Source organism: Chironomus tepperi, unplaced genomic scaffold, assembly GCF_022539635.2.
Source record: "Chironomus tepperi strain 1889 unplaced genomic scaffold, CSIRO-AGI_Ctep_v1 contig_453, whole genome shotgun sequence".
Taxonomy (NCBI): domain Eukaryota; kingdom Metazoa; phylum Arthropoda; class Insecta; order Diptera; family Chironomidae; genus Chironomus; species Chironomus tepperi.
Genome location: NW_027226575.1, coordinates 337,398 through 349,752, shown reverse-complemented (window position 1 = coordinate 349,752; position 12,355 = coordinate 337,398). Strand labels below are relative to the sequence as shown.

The following is a 12,355-nucleotide window of genomic DNA, read 5'->3' as shown; positions in this document are numbered from 1 at the left end:
CTGATAACAAATGCGATGAATTCACCTCAGCACTTGAATGATACAATGTTTGTTCCTGGGTGTGCCAATAGACTATTGTGAGAAAAATTATAAATTTGCATTGAAAATTCATTCGCGAAATAAATTTGTTCAGTGACAAAATTGCGTTCAGTAAAAAAATTCATTCATCAAAGTAAACTTTGAAATTGTGCAAATTTTTAATTCAAAAAGTTTAAAATTAACATTTTCACCTTAAAAATGATCAACATTGATCGATTTATCAAAAGTTTCACAATTTCCTACCCCTCAATAGACAAACTGAGCAACAGTCAGTGGTGAAACACAACAAGTACGTCTCACACCTTCTTATAAGATATTTATTCATTTTTTTTTATAATTTTTGTGAGTTCATTTTAGTTTTTGATATTGACAAGACATAAGCTAAAAAAATTAGATAAATTTGCACATAGCGGTGGTGATTGTTATGTAATTTTTAAAGTAATTGACGACTGGAAATAATAAATACACAGCTGTCGAACAGTTTTCATTTACGAGAACTAAAAATTGAATAAAATTTGGATAAATTAGCATTCATCAAGTCTGATAGAAGTGGAAGATTCGAGATCAAAGGTGAGATATTCAAAATTTCCTTTTCAATCCCTACTCAAGTCAACGAAAGTAAAAACTGGATTCAAATTTATCTCGGATTTATGGAACGAAATCTTTTTTAATTAATTATGAAGGCTGAAGTAATTCTCTCTTCCATGCCACGTACAATTTTCTACTCACTAAGGTCCGGTTTTTTTGGATACTTGTCTTGTACCCATTCAACTTAGTTACAAGATTATGTTGTGAATGAACTGAAAAAAGCTTAAATTCTGCTTCACGTGAATAAATGGATCAAATCGTAATGAAATTTGATCGCAACTACCCAAAAAGTGCCAATAAAAAGATGTTCAGCATAAATAATGCATGATCGTCACATTTGGGAAGCCTTAAATTTTGTGGCCAAATAGTCCATATTCTGGACATCCAATTAATTTCATTTGAAATTGAATTCTTTCATTATTAATAAAGTTCAATGCTAATAGATAAATTCATTTTGCCATTGAACTTGAATTAAGTAAAGAAGGGGACGTTGATTGATGATGTCTGACATATGAGGGTGAAGAGGAGGTTGATACATATTTATCGGGAAAAATAACGGGTTTTTGAAATTTGAATTATTAAAAACTGTTAAAAATTTGAATTTGTGAAAACCGTTACAATTTAAATTTTTGGAAACCCTAAAAAATTTAATTTTAGACATTCTAATTTGATTCTTATTATAAATAATTGCGAAATTTTCTAGCGGCACGTGTGATAGATCCTCCAAAATAAACCATCAGAAAATTAAAATCTAAACTTTGATACCTAAAAAAAAGAGTTCCGCACGCAAAAAAACGTTCTCTCTATTCACATATGCTTCTATGAGACACATTCAACAGGCGTGTGACATCTGTATTTGTGGAGTAAATGACGATCAAGCTTTCAGAATGAATATTTTTTGAGTTTCGAGCTGTCAAGAGAGCGAAGGTCCACACATACACACACAAAATAATAAATGTATAGAGAAGAAAAGCATTAATGAACGAGTAGTAACAGAAAATAATTGTAGTTTACTATCAGACACTGAAGCGTTAAGATAACAAAGTCACACATTTTATATATATTTTTTCATTATTAAAACGGCTCTCGAGAGTAGAGAGAGTTAAGAATTTCGCGATTACCGCGGAATTAGTTGAAATTGAGACTACGTGACAAATTAATGGAACATATCGATATTGAAATTGCAATATATTAAGTTGGATTACCTTTAAATACCGACGAGTGTTAAGAATTTAATTGACCATTGACCATTCGACGGAGCACAAGCATTTCAGTGAATAAGTGAAACAAAAAAAACTATAAATTAACATTTAAATAATTGTAAAAGTGCAAATTAAAATTGAATTTTAATTACTAGAATCAAAAAATTATAGGAAAGACTAAGGTATGTGATTAGAATCGCGTGTAAATATTTTTGTCTGTTAATGACAAATTTCATCAATCCTTATAACTTACAAAATCATTCAATTTAAACACAGACTTGTGTAGAGCTTTGAGAGGAAAAATCATTAAAATATTTTGCGTTGCCACTTGTTTCATAGACTATAACAGCATATTGTTTATGTCTCTCTCATACTTATGAATGACCTTCAACTCGTTAAAAATGATCAAGAGGAAAATGACGGTCTTACTGTTATTGCGTGCTTCTGGAAATAAAGAAGATCAACACAAACTCGAAACTTCTTTTTTTCACATCAAAATGAGTGAAAATACGAAAGATTCAGTTTGTAGAGCATTATTGTTTTAAATAATTAAAATTTTATTTATTTATTCATTCATGTAAAATGGGATTCCTCGAATTTTGAGTTATTCTATACGGAGCAATCGATACTTGTGGTTTTAAACAGTTTGTTGTTGACTACTTCTTAGAACGAAAGTGAATTAATGCCTATGAATTATAAAGTTCAGAATCAGTAGCTACGTTACTCTAGTTTATAATTGTCATAGCGATTTAAATGCATTTCGAAAGTTTAAAGTTATTTTTTTGCTTTAATATAGGAAGTAAATTGATATTTTCTATGAAGAAAGTGCTTAATTGAAGTGATATTTGTGGAGAAAACTTGATGGAAAATTATTATTTAACGAAAGTTGTTCAGTAATTCTTTTTAATTCGGTTCAGACTAGTTTGACTGAGAATTTGAATTAGACAATTTCGTTGAATTTTTAAAATTATTAAGAACATTCCAATAAGGTTTGTTCGGTGATTCATTTCAATTCAGTTTACTTCGATTGAAATTAGTTGAATTCATGTCAATTCAGTTCATTTTGTTCAGTAATTCATATGGTTACATTTCAGTTCAGTTTATTATTAGATTTTTTAAATTTTACAAAGCCGTTATTTCCTTATTTTCAAAATTTCTTACAAAAAATTGAATTTTGAGGATATATTCCTAAAATTTGACAATTTTTTAAGCTGTACTAGACATAATCGATACCCAATACTCCTTTTTGCAATTTTATATGTTTTGCAAAATCAATCAATCAGAAAGAAAATTTGAATTTCATGAAAACTAAAGCAAAAACATCTTTAATTCCAATCAAAACACAGAAAATCATTAGAGTAGAAAACGTGAATTAAAAAACATTGTAAACAAGATTTTTCGATAAACAAATCGCAGATGTAAAAACTACATTTCAACTACGTACATGATGAGAAAATCAGACTTGCTGGTTGATTAGATTGCAACAATATTATTTCCTATAATTAAGAAATATAGCCGTGAATTATTTCAGTGCTAACAGCTAATAAAGAGCATGTTAACCCTCATCTATGACGATTTTTTCATTTCATACATGCACAAGCAACTTGTTGTTAGATCAACTTTCTCTGCATCTCATACTCTTCGTTCCATGCATGCTAAAGATCCAGACGCGCTTTTTCCTATAAATTGCGGTAATGCAAAATGTCTCTTTTATTTTATTATTTACTGGCGTACGTGACTTTTTCTGATTTTCTTCAATTTCTTATCCTCCACAAAGTATACGATTTAAAGAAATTTAGCACATCAACGTTATGATGTCATTGACGTAATAACTCAGCCTATTAGGAAGAAGCTATCAAATATTTTATAGATCATAAATGGTCACTTCATCCCTACGTAAGCTTTCCTTTTATGAAAATAGGTTGAGGATGACATGATCGATGATAAAAATGTGTAGTATGTGGAAACACTCCAGAGTCACATTGATTCTGTTGACTCAATTTCAAACACGTGAAGTTATTAAATAAGAGAGATTACAATTGAAATTTATTTACTGATGCCTTGCACATGTGTGACGAGGAAGATAATGCAATTTTCATTGCTATATGGAATTGTTCTATCGGTACATTCATTGTTTGACTCAATGTCCTGATAACTGACTGTCCAAAACTAATCCATATGCCCTTCAACGCACTTTCATAGACACATAAGCTACTGTCTCAAAAATAATCGAATTTCGTCATAATCACATAATATTTCAATACCAATACTAGACTAGCCAAGTGATTTCCTACATTTTTACGTCATCTCATAACTCACTTTCGACAACTCAGTAGCTAATTACGATTATCACATTTCGCAAAGCGTCAATATCTCCCACAATAGACTTACACGTGTCTGATGTTCATTGACATCATCGCTAATTATTAATAATTTATTGCGGACATTTTCTTTACAAAATGTCAAATTGCTCAATTATCAAGGCAAAGACAAGCATAATTGATGGATTAAAAAGTTGAAAATCTCTTTTTTTGCACAGCCTTGATACGAATTCATTTCCAAATTTTAATCGAAAAATGGAAGCTATACAGTGTCTATCTATGTTGTAACATGTCTGATGACTCGACATTTTTTTTGTTATCTCTTTATTTGGTGTTCCCCAAAAATAATATATTGTCCCTTTTTAGACGTTTTGTCATTCAAATTGTCATCAACATTTGAATATTGTCATTTACATATCCAAGATGGTCTTGGCAATAACAAACTAAATGTACGTAATTTAAGTGACCTTTGTATTATGACATACTTCATCCAGTAGCTCAACATCATTTTGACACACGCAATCCGTGCTTGTTTATTCGGCGGTTAAAATGGCAATTTAACCTGTTTCTTAAAAGCATGTGCTAATGATTTTTTGTTCCGTCATAAAAGAATTTTTAAGGTTTCTTGAAAAATAAAATTGTTTTGCTGTGGAGATCTTAGTCATTCCTTAAGGATTACTTTGCAATGACGTAAAAATTGTTGGTCACTGTGATCGTAAATAATTTGACCGGTTTAGCAGCAATACTTGATTATCATTATTGGTTGAAAGTGTGAATCTGCATATTGTTGTTTAATTAAGATTATTTGCATATGTTATTGGCATTTGTTTTGTTCAGAAATGCCGGTTCAATGTGCTTCCGATTTTTTTTTTCTGACAGTTCTGATCATTTAGCCTTTAATTTTAGTTCCTATATACGTAAAACTTCATTCAAACGTTATTTAAATCATTGATAAAGCTCGTATATGAGAACAAAGTAGTCTGTCTTAGTGTAAGATTTAATTTAGTTTTTAGGTCAGTTTTTTTTCGAGAAAGAACTTGTTAGCACTGAACTTAAGCAGACTTATTGACTATTTTTAACTAATTGCCAATAAATCCAGTCAATTATTTCTTGTCCACGTTTTAATTGTAAGAGATTTTCAGTTAATAACGTTAACAAATGCTAATTATTCTAGTCTGCAGCTGAAGCTACCAGTTTAATAACGGTTTGTCCTTGTAATTGTCATTAAAACTCGGCACGGATTTAAAATGTTCTTGACATGATGTTTAATTATTCGAATGCAAACACAAACTAAATAATTTGTTTGAAAAGGGTACACAACTATGCAAAAGATGCATATAGTTTGAACTTCAAATGAACGTTATAATAACCAGCAATGAAAAACATTAATAATTAAGAAGTTTGTGCTGCTTATAGTCATAATATCTAGTTCCAATCTCCTTATTAAAGCACAATCACCCAAAATGCTTTCAAAATTGACAACCTTCTTTCAAAATTCAAGCTAATCTTAATTCTACGTCTCCATCAGCTTCCCTTTTAACTTATTGTCATTATATCTCCTTTTATCTTCCGTCTCAATTTCCTCAAATCTTTCATTTTACTTCTACGTGCTCATCTTATTGTTCTTAAATCATCATTTCATTCACTTATTTAATTTTGTTTTTGAATACTACTGCCTATTACATTTGAGACAAAAAAGAGGTCATGCTGTATGCGATGATGCGGTTCTGTTCCTTCACTTCACTGATTGGATATCTTTTGATTTTATTTTTAGAATTTCATGAATATTTTCAATGTCGTGCATGAAAATTTTAGCAATACGAGAAGTCATTAGTAACTGTGGACTTTAATTATGTAAATATTCATTTATGGTCAATTGAATTATTAATAGGGAAAATAATTGATGAGAGATAGTCGCAAATAAATTGCGAGATTTATTGCGCAAGAGAATTCCTTAAGTGTGCCTTCGATTGTACTCATAATAAATAATAAATGACGTAAAGTATATTTAATTTCCATATTTGGAATGTCATTGCCATTGAATCTAGTGTATAAACGTAGCAAATGCGATAAGAATGGCTCTCTGTGTCTTATCATCATCATATCGGTCTGACTAGATTTTCTTCATTTATGTATAACATTCACGGCCATGTGCTTATCAGTAATTCTCTTTGTTCCTCTCATTCCCTTTTTTGGGCCGATTCCTTTTTGGCAAAATTTGTTGTGACTAACTGGAAACTTATTTCACAATAAAGGTGTAAATTTATCTATTAATTACACTAAGTGACTAATTTTTTGGCTTCATTCGATGGATAAATTAATGATTGTGATGAAATTTTTGTCATATCAGTGACACACATGTACATTAGGCATAAAATGGCCTGGATATCTAATTGTGCAATAATAGATACATGTTAGCAATGAACATTTTAATTAACTGGAAAGAATTAACATAATATTAATTTAATTGCTGTTAACTTAATTACAAGAGTCTTTAAATCGAGCAAAGTGCTTTTATACACGAATAATATTTATGCTTTTATAACGATTTTGTAAAATTCAAATTTAAACGTTCTTGTAAAATTCAAATTTCATCGATCTTGTAAATTTTAAACTGAAATGAAATGAACATTTTAAATCAATTCAGTCTAATTTATTCACAGTTTTGTTAAAGTCAATCGATTATTAAGCTATACTTTGTCAATTTAAATGTTCTACATGTAAGAGGTAAGGGAGAAATCAAATGTTTACTGTAACCAACGACCCAGTAAATAAAATTGAGAAAAATTACGTAATTATACTAAAGTACGCAACTGGATGTTTAATTACTCATTGTTCCTCAATAAATGAGCAAAAACTTGAACTTTTCATGCTTTAAAAACAATAATAATAAGCATATCAAATAGAAAAAAAACTAACAAAAAAGCTCATGCTCAGCAATCAAAATATTAAGAGTTGTCAAGCACCATAAATAGTGTCCGTGCATTAACACTCCTCTCTCGCTCTCTTATCTCATCTTATCAGCTGACTAACGAGTAAGAATTTGTTTCGTTCCATTCATTTGCGATTGTCGACTCCACGAATTATAACATTAATTTAATCTAGGCTCGTGTATTTAAAATTAATTTATTTAATTTCGATTATTTAATTAAACAGTAAATAAAAGCAACAGAAATGGAATCAACACAAGAAGCACCAGCACCATCGGAGCCGTTTTTCAGCCTATTAGATTTTATCTTGCTTGCTGTGCTGCTTGGCGGTGCAGTATGGTGGCTATTAAAAAATAAAAAGAAGGAACCGCCAGCATCAGTCAAATCATATTCAATTCAACCAACGACTGTCAACACAATGACAATGGCTGAAAATTCATTCATAAAGAAGCTCAAGTCATCAGGAAGAAGCTTAGTTGTATTTTATGGTTCACAAACTGGAACAGCTGAAGAGTTTGCTGGACGATTAGCGAAGGAAGGCATGAAATATCGTTTGAAGGGTATGGTTGCAGATCCAGAAGAGTGCGATATGGAAGAGCTGCTTCAATTAAAAGACATTCCAAATTCGCTTGCTGTCTTTTGTCTCGCAACTTACGGTGAAGGTGATCCAACTGATAATGCAATGGAATATTATGAATGGATTACTAATGGAGATTTTGACTTAACTGGATTAAATTATGCGGTAAGTAATTGAGGAAGTTTTTTATTTCTTTATAACTGAGCAACGATCTTAACGGTCGAAAAAATATTTGAAATTTCGATGATTTTTTCACCATATGATCATGTGACGTCATAAACACAAAAAACATAGAAAAACGTGTGATAGATCTTAAAATAAAATAATTTTTCTTTATTTAAAAGAATATACAAATAAACAGCTATGAATAAGTTGTTTTAAGCCTAAAAATAGTATCGATCATTGAACAAACATATAATGAATAACAGTTATAAGTATTAAGTTAAATTAATCCAGTTTTCATAATAATTTTAAAATTGTTGCATCACGTCCTTGTAATGGAAACAGTTTTTTATTGACATTAATAATATCAATCAGAACGATGAGACTTTATTATAATATCGTACGCAAATATTATTCGTCGGCTAATTTAGTTTGGATTAATAATTTAATTTATACGAATCATGTCGCAAAATTCCGACAAAAGGTTAAATTAATTATTTCTATATCAACGTATGTAATTAATTTACAATTCGATTTAACTGTGTTTTTAGGTATTTGGATTAGGAAATAAGACTTATGAGCATTACAATAAAGTTGGCATTTACGTCGACAAGCGATTGGAGGAATTAGGCGCCACAAGAGTCTTCGAACTTGGATTAGGTGATGATGATGCAAAGTAGGTCAAAATCTATTTCATTGTTCTTATCAGTTGCTAATCATTTACTTTATCTTGTAGTATTGAAGATGACTTCATAACATGGAAGGACAAATTTTGGCCAGCTGTTTGCGATTTCTATGGAATCGAAAGTACTGGCGAGGATGTTATGATGAGACAATATCGATTATTAGAACAACCAGATGTTGCACCTGATCGTATTTATAGCGGTGAAGTTGCACGTTTACATTCACTTGTAAATCAACGACCACCATTTGATGCCAAAAATCCATACCTTGCACCAATGAAAGTTAATCGTGAATTACACAAAGCTGGTGATCGCTCATGTATGCATGTTGAATTTGATCTTGAAGGATCAAAGATGCGCTATGAGGCTGGTGATCATCTTGCTGTTTATCCAGTCAATGATACTGATCTTGTTGATCGTTTAGGAAAATTATGTAATGCTGATTTGAATACTGTCTTCTCATTGATTAATCTTGATACGGACAGTAGTAAAAAGCATCCATTCCCATGTCCAACGACATATCGTGCAGCTTTAACCCATTATTTGGAAATAACAGCACTTCCTCGTACACATATTATTAAGGAATTGGCTGAATATTGTAGTGACGAGAAGGATAAGGAATTCTTGAAAATGATGTCATCAACAACGCCTGAAGGAAAGGCTAAATATCATTCATGGGTACAAGATGCATGCCGTAATATTGTTCATATTCTTGAAGACATTCCATCATGTCGTCCACCAATTGATCACATTTGTGAATTGTTGCCTCGCTTGCAACCTCGTTACTATTCAATTTCTTCTTCATCCAAAGTAAGTTATCCTTTACAGCACTTCTTATATCCTTAACTAATTTGATTTGTTCAATTTTAGTTACATCCAACAACTGTTCATATCACAGCTGTTCTTGTTCAATACGAAACACCAACCGGTCGCCTTAATAAGGGTGTTGCAACAACATTCCTTTCGCTTAAACATCCTGAAAATGACCAACCATTGCCTCGTGTTCCAATCTTTATTCGTAAGAGTCAATTCCGTTTGCCAACCAAAACAGAAACTCCAGTTATTATGATTGGACCTGGAACTGGTTTAGCACCATTTAGAGGTTTTATTCAGGAACGTGATGTATGTCATAAGGAAGGAAAGACTGTCGGAGATACAATATTATACTTTGGATGCAGGAAGAGGTCTGAGGATTATATTTATGAAGAGGTGAGTTTTGCTTGGAATATATTGATTGTAAGGTGCTGGATCTAATGTCTTTGATATTCTATTTATAGGAACTTGAGGAATATGCTAAGAATGGCACTGTTAAATTGCGCTTAGCGTTCTCTCGTGATCAACCTCATAAAGTTTATGTTACACATTTGTTGGAACAAGATGCTGATCTCCTTTGGGACGTTATTGGTGTGAATAAGGGTCATGTATATATTTGCGGGTAAGCTTTTTGAGCTTGAGCTTTAAAGTTCGAATTTAATCGATTGATATCCTTCCTTACAGTGATGCAAAGAACATGGCCACGGATGTTAGAAATATTTTGTTAAATATTATCAAGACCAAGGGTAATATGAGCGAAAATGAAGCTCAGCAATACATCAAGAAGATGGAGACGCAAAAGAGATACTCAGCCGATGTATGGAGTTAAAGGAATCATCCAATAATCATTCTCAGTCGCAGTCTAAACACAAAAAACCATAAGAAAAATTTCATTAAAAAATGTTTGCAAAAAAATCTTTTAAATGAAAGAGTCAAAGTGCCTCTAAATTTCATTTCCTTGACATTTACTTTAATTTTATGTACGAAACAAACAAAAATGTTCATTAGTGAGAAATTTTATCTTTAGACTTGTAAGCACGCAAAGGGATTTTTTATTATTATTACTATTATTAAACAGTGGATCAAAAAGTGCAAATAAATGGCATAAATATTGTAACTAGTAATTCTATCGGTTAGGAATTGATTTAAAAAAATAATTGAGAGAAATAAAATTTCATTTTTTAATATTTATTCATTGACACAAATGTTTTATTTTATTCCATCGTACTCAATTTGTTCAGGCTGTTTATTGTCATAACATTAGGTGCGCGGTATTTAATTATTCCTATCGATAACCTCCACGTACACATTTTTTCTGTCTTATCGAATGAAAGCATTTCAAAGGCTCATTACACGTCGAATTAATTAATGTAAAATTCACCGTTACCTGACATGTCATTGGACTTGATGATTTATTTTTAGGTGTCAAATTTGGACACAATATGAGATTTGCTTGGATATTTTTGCAGATATTTCATTAAATTCTTCAATTAAAAGTTAACGATCTTCTTAAATTTAAAAATGATTAAGTCATCTAGGAAAATTTAGGTCATCTTGAAAAATAATATTGAAAAAGATTTATTGTGAAATTTAAATAATTTAAACATTTGCGAACTAATTTTTGATATTTAGAGAGTTCTAAGTTGGGTAATAAACACGGAAAAAGATAAAATGCATGGAAAGTTAGCTTATTGGATACAAACTGCACAGTTTTTCGTAAATCTACTTTTCTGAACCGAATGTTCAGCAGAAATCATTATTGAAAGATAGTTTTTGTAAGTTAGGATAGCAGTAATAAAAGATTAAATGCACTAATTAAGTAATGTTTTATCCAGCTCGAAATTTAGAGGATTCAATCGACGATTTTAAAAAGTAAGTTGGAGATAACCTGGAATAGTTCAGATCCTTACGTAATTGGACATATATTTTTTTCATTGATGAACTAATGATTTTCAATGTGTCGATACTATGAGTTCTTGAGATTGATACAATACTGCAATATCTTAAACTTGATTTCGTCTTGAACCCTACTTCAAAAGCAAAGATTTATTAAACTGCGTAGTAAGATATCAGTTTCCAGCGAAAAATAGTTTCAAACAAGACCACAAAACCTCCACATCACCAAGATACCTATTTTAAAACTCATGTGAGTAAGAAACGTAGGAAACACTTGTGTCGCGTCATGAAAACCTCATCGAAAAAAAGCTCCAAAAAAGCTTATCATGGATTAGTATAAAAGAGATCTGAAAATGGTCTCAGTCAGTTCAGTTTAGCTTGCACTTCGAGTGAAGTAATATTAAGCTATGAGAATTAAGTTCCTAGTAGTATTAGCAGTTATCTGCTACTTTGCCCAACATGCTTCAGCTAGTGGTATGGGAAAACCTGAAAAGGCAGAACCAAAACCAATTGCAGCAAAACCCGCACCAGCCAAGCCTGAGTCAGAAGAATATGATGTAGAAGTTATCCATCATAAGAAGGAGAAGACCGAAAAGAAGGAAAAGGAGAAGAAAACTCACGTTGAAATTAAGAAAGAAGTTAAAAAGAAGGAAAAGAAAGTCATTCCATGTTCTGAAAAGGTCAAGGATGACAAACTTGCCTGTGAAACAAAAGACGTCCCAGCTGGTTACAAGGGAGTCTTCACATACAAAGACGATGAAGATTGCGACTGGAGTTGCGATTATGAAGCACTTCCACCAGCTCCAGGTGCAAAGAAAGACGACAAGAAAGAAAAGAAGGTCGTTAAAGTCGTAAAACCACCAAAAGAAAAGAAAGAAAAGAAGCCAAAGAAGGAATGCTCTGGTGAAAAGGTGATCAAATTCCAAAATTGTCTCGTTAAGGTTAGAGGTCTCATTGCTTTCGGTGATAAGACAAGAAACTTTGATAAGAAGTTCGCCAAGCTTGTCGCTGGTAAGAAAAAGAAGGGCGCAAAGAAGGCCAAGGGTGGCAAAAAAGGCGCCAAAGCACCAAAGGGACAAAAGCCAGCAACTCCAGCCGCTAATCCAAAATAAATAAAAATTGACATAGTAAGAATGATAAAATA

At 31.6% G+C, this 12,355-nt stretch overlaps 2 protein-coding genes across 4 annotated transcripts; both read left to right on the top strand.

Annotated features, from left to right (window-relative positions):
- Positions 1–304: 304 nt before the first annotated feature.
- On the top strand, positions 305–10,520 carry Cpr (Cytochrome P450 reductase). 3 transcript variants are annotated; one of them, XM_070650998.1, is made up of 7 exons: positions 305–609; positions 7,307–7,822; positions 8,371–8,495; positions 8,556–9,312; positions 9,373–9,711; positions 9,780–9,937; positions 10,000–10,520. In XM_070650998.1, exons 2-7 carry the CDS (start codon positions 7,325–7,327, stop codon positions 10,142–10,144), a joined length of 2,022 nt encoding a protein of 673 aa, XP_070507099.1. In that variant the 5' UTR covers positions 305–609; positions 7,307–7,324; the 3' UTR covers positions 10,145–10,520. The 3 variants fall into 3 exon arrangements, with proteins under 3 accessions (XP_070507099.1, XP_070507100.1, XP_070507102.1); XM_070650999.1 differs by lacking the exon at positions 305–609 and adding an exon at positions 1,643–2,011; XM_070651001.1 differs by lacking the exons at positions 305–609; positions 7,307–7,822 and adding an exon at positions 8,086–8,303.
- Positions 10,521–11,618: 1,098 nt separating this feature from the next.
- On the top strand, positions 11,619–12,323 carry LOC139098748 (salivary gland SP38-40.A protein-like). Its single transcript, XM_070651035.1, has one exon. The coding sequence runs from the start codon at positions 11,619–11,621 to the stop codon at positions 12,321–12,323; it is 705 nt and encodes a 234-aa protein (XP_070507136.1).
- The last annotated feature ends 32 nt before the right edge of the window (positions 12,324–12,355 follow it).

Bases quoted from the DNA above. Each gene is read 5' to 3' on its own strand.
- LOC139098748 (XM_070651035.1), top strand. From the start codon at position 11,619: ATGAGAATTAAGTTCCTAGTAGTATTAGCAGTTATCTGCTACTTTGCC.
- Cpr (XM_070650998.1), top strand. From the start codon at position 7,325: ATGGAATCAACACAAGAAGCACCAGCACCATCGGAGCCGTTTTTCAGC. The intron at 7,823-8,370 runs GTAAGTAATTGA...CTGTGTTTTTAG, and splicing joins TAACTGGATTAAATTATGCG to GTATTTGGATTAGGAAATAA. The intron at 9,313-9,372 runs GTAAGTTATCCT...GTTCAATTTTAG, and splicing joins CAATTTCTTCTTCATCCAAA to TTACATCCAACAACTGTTCA.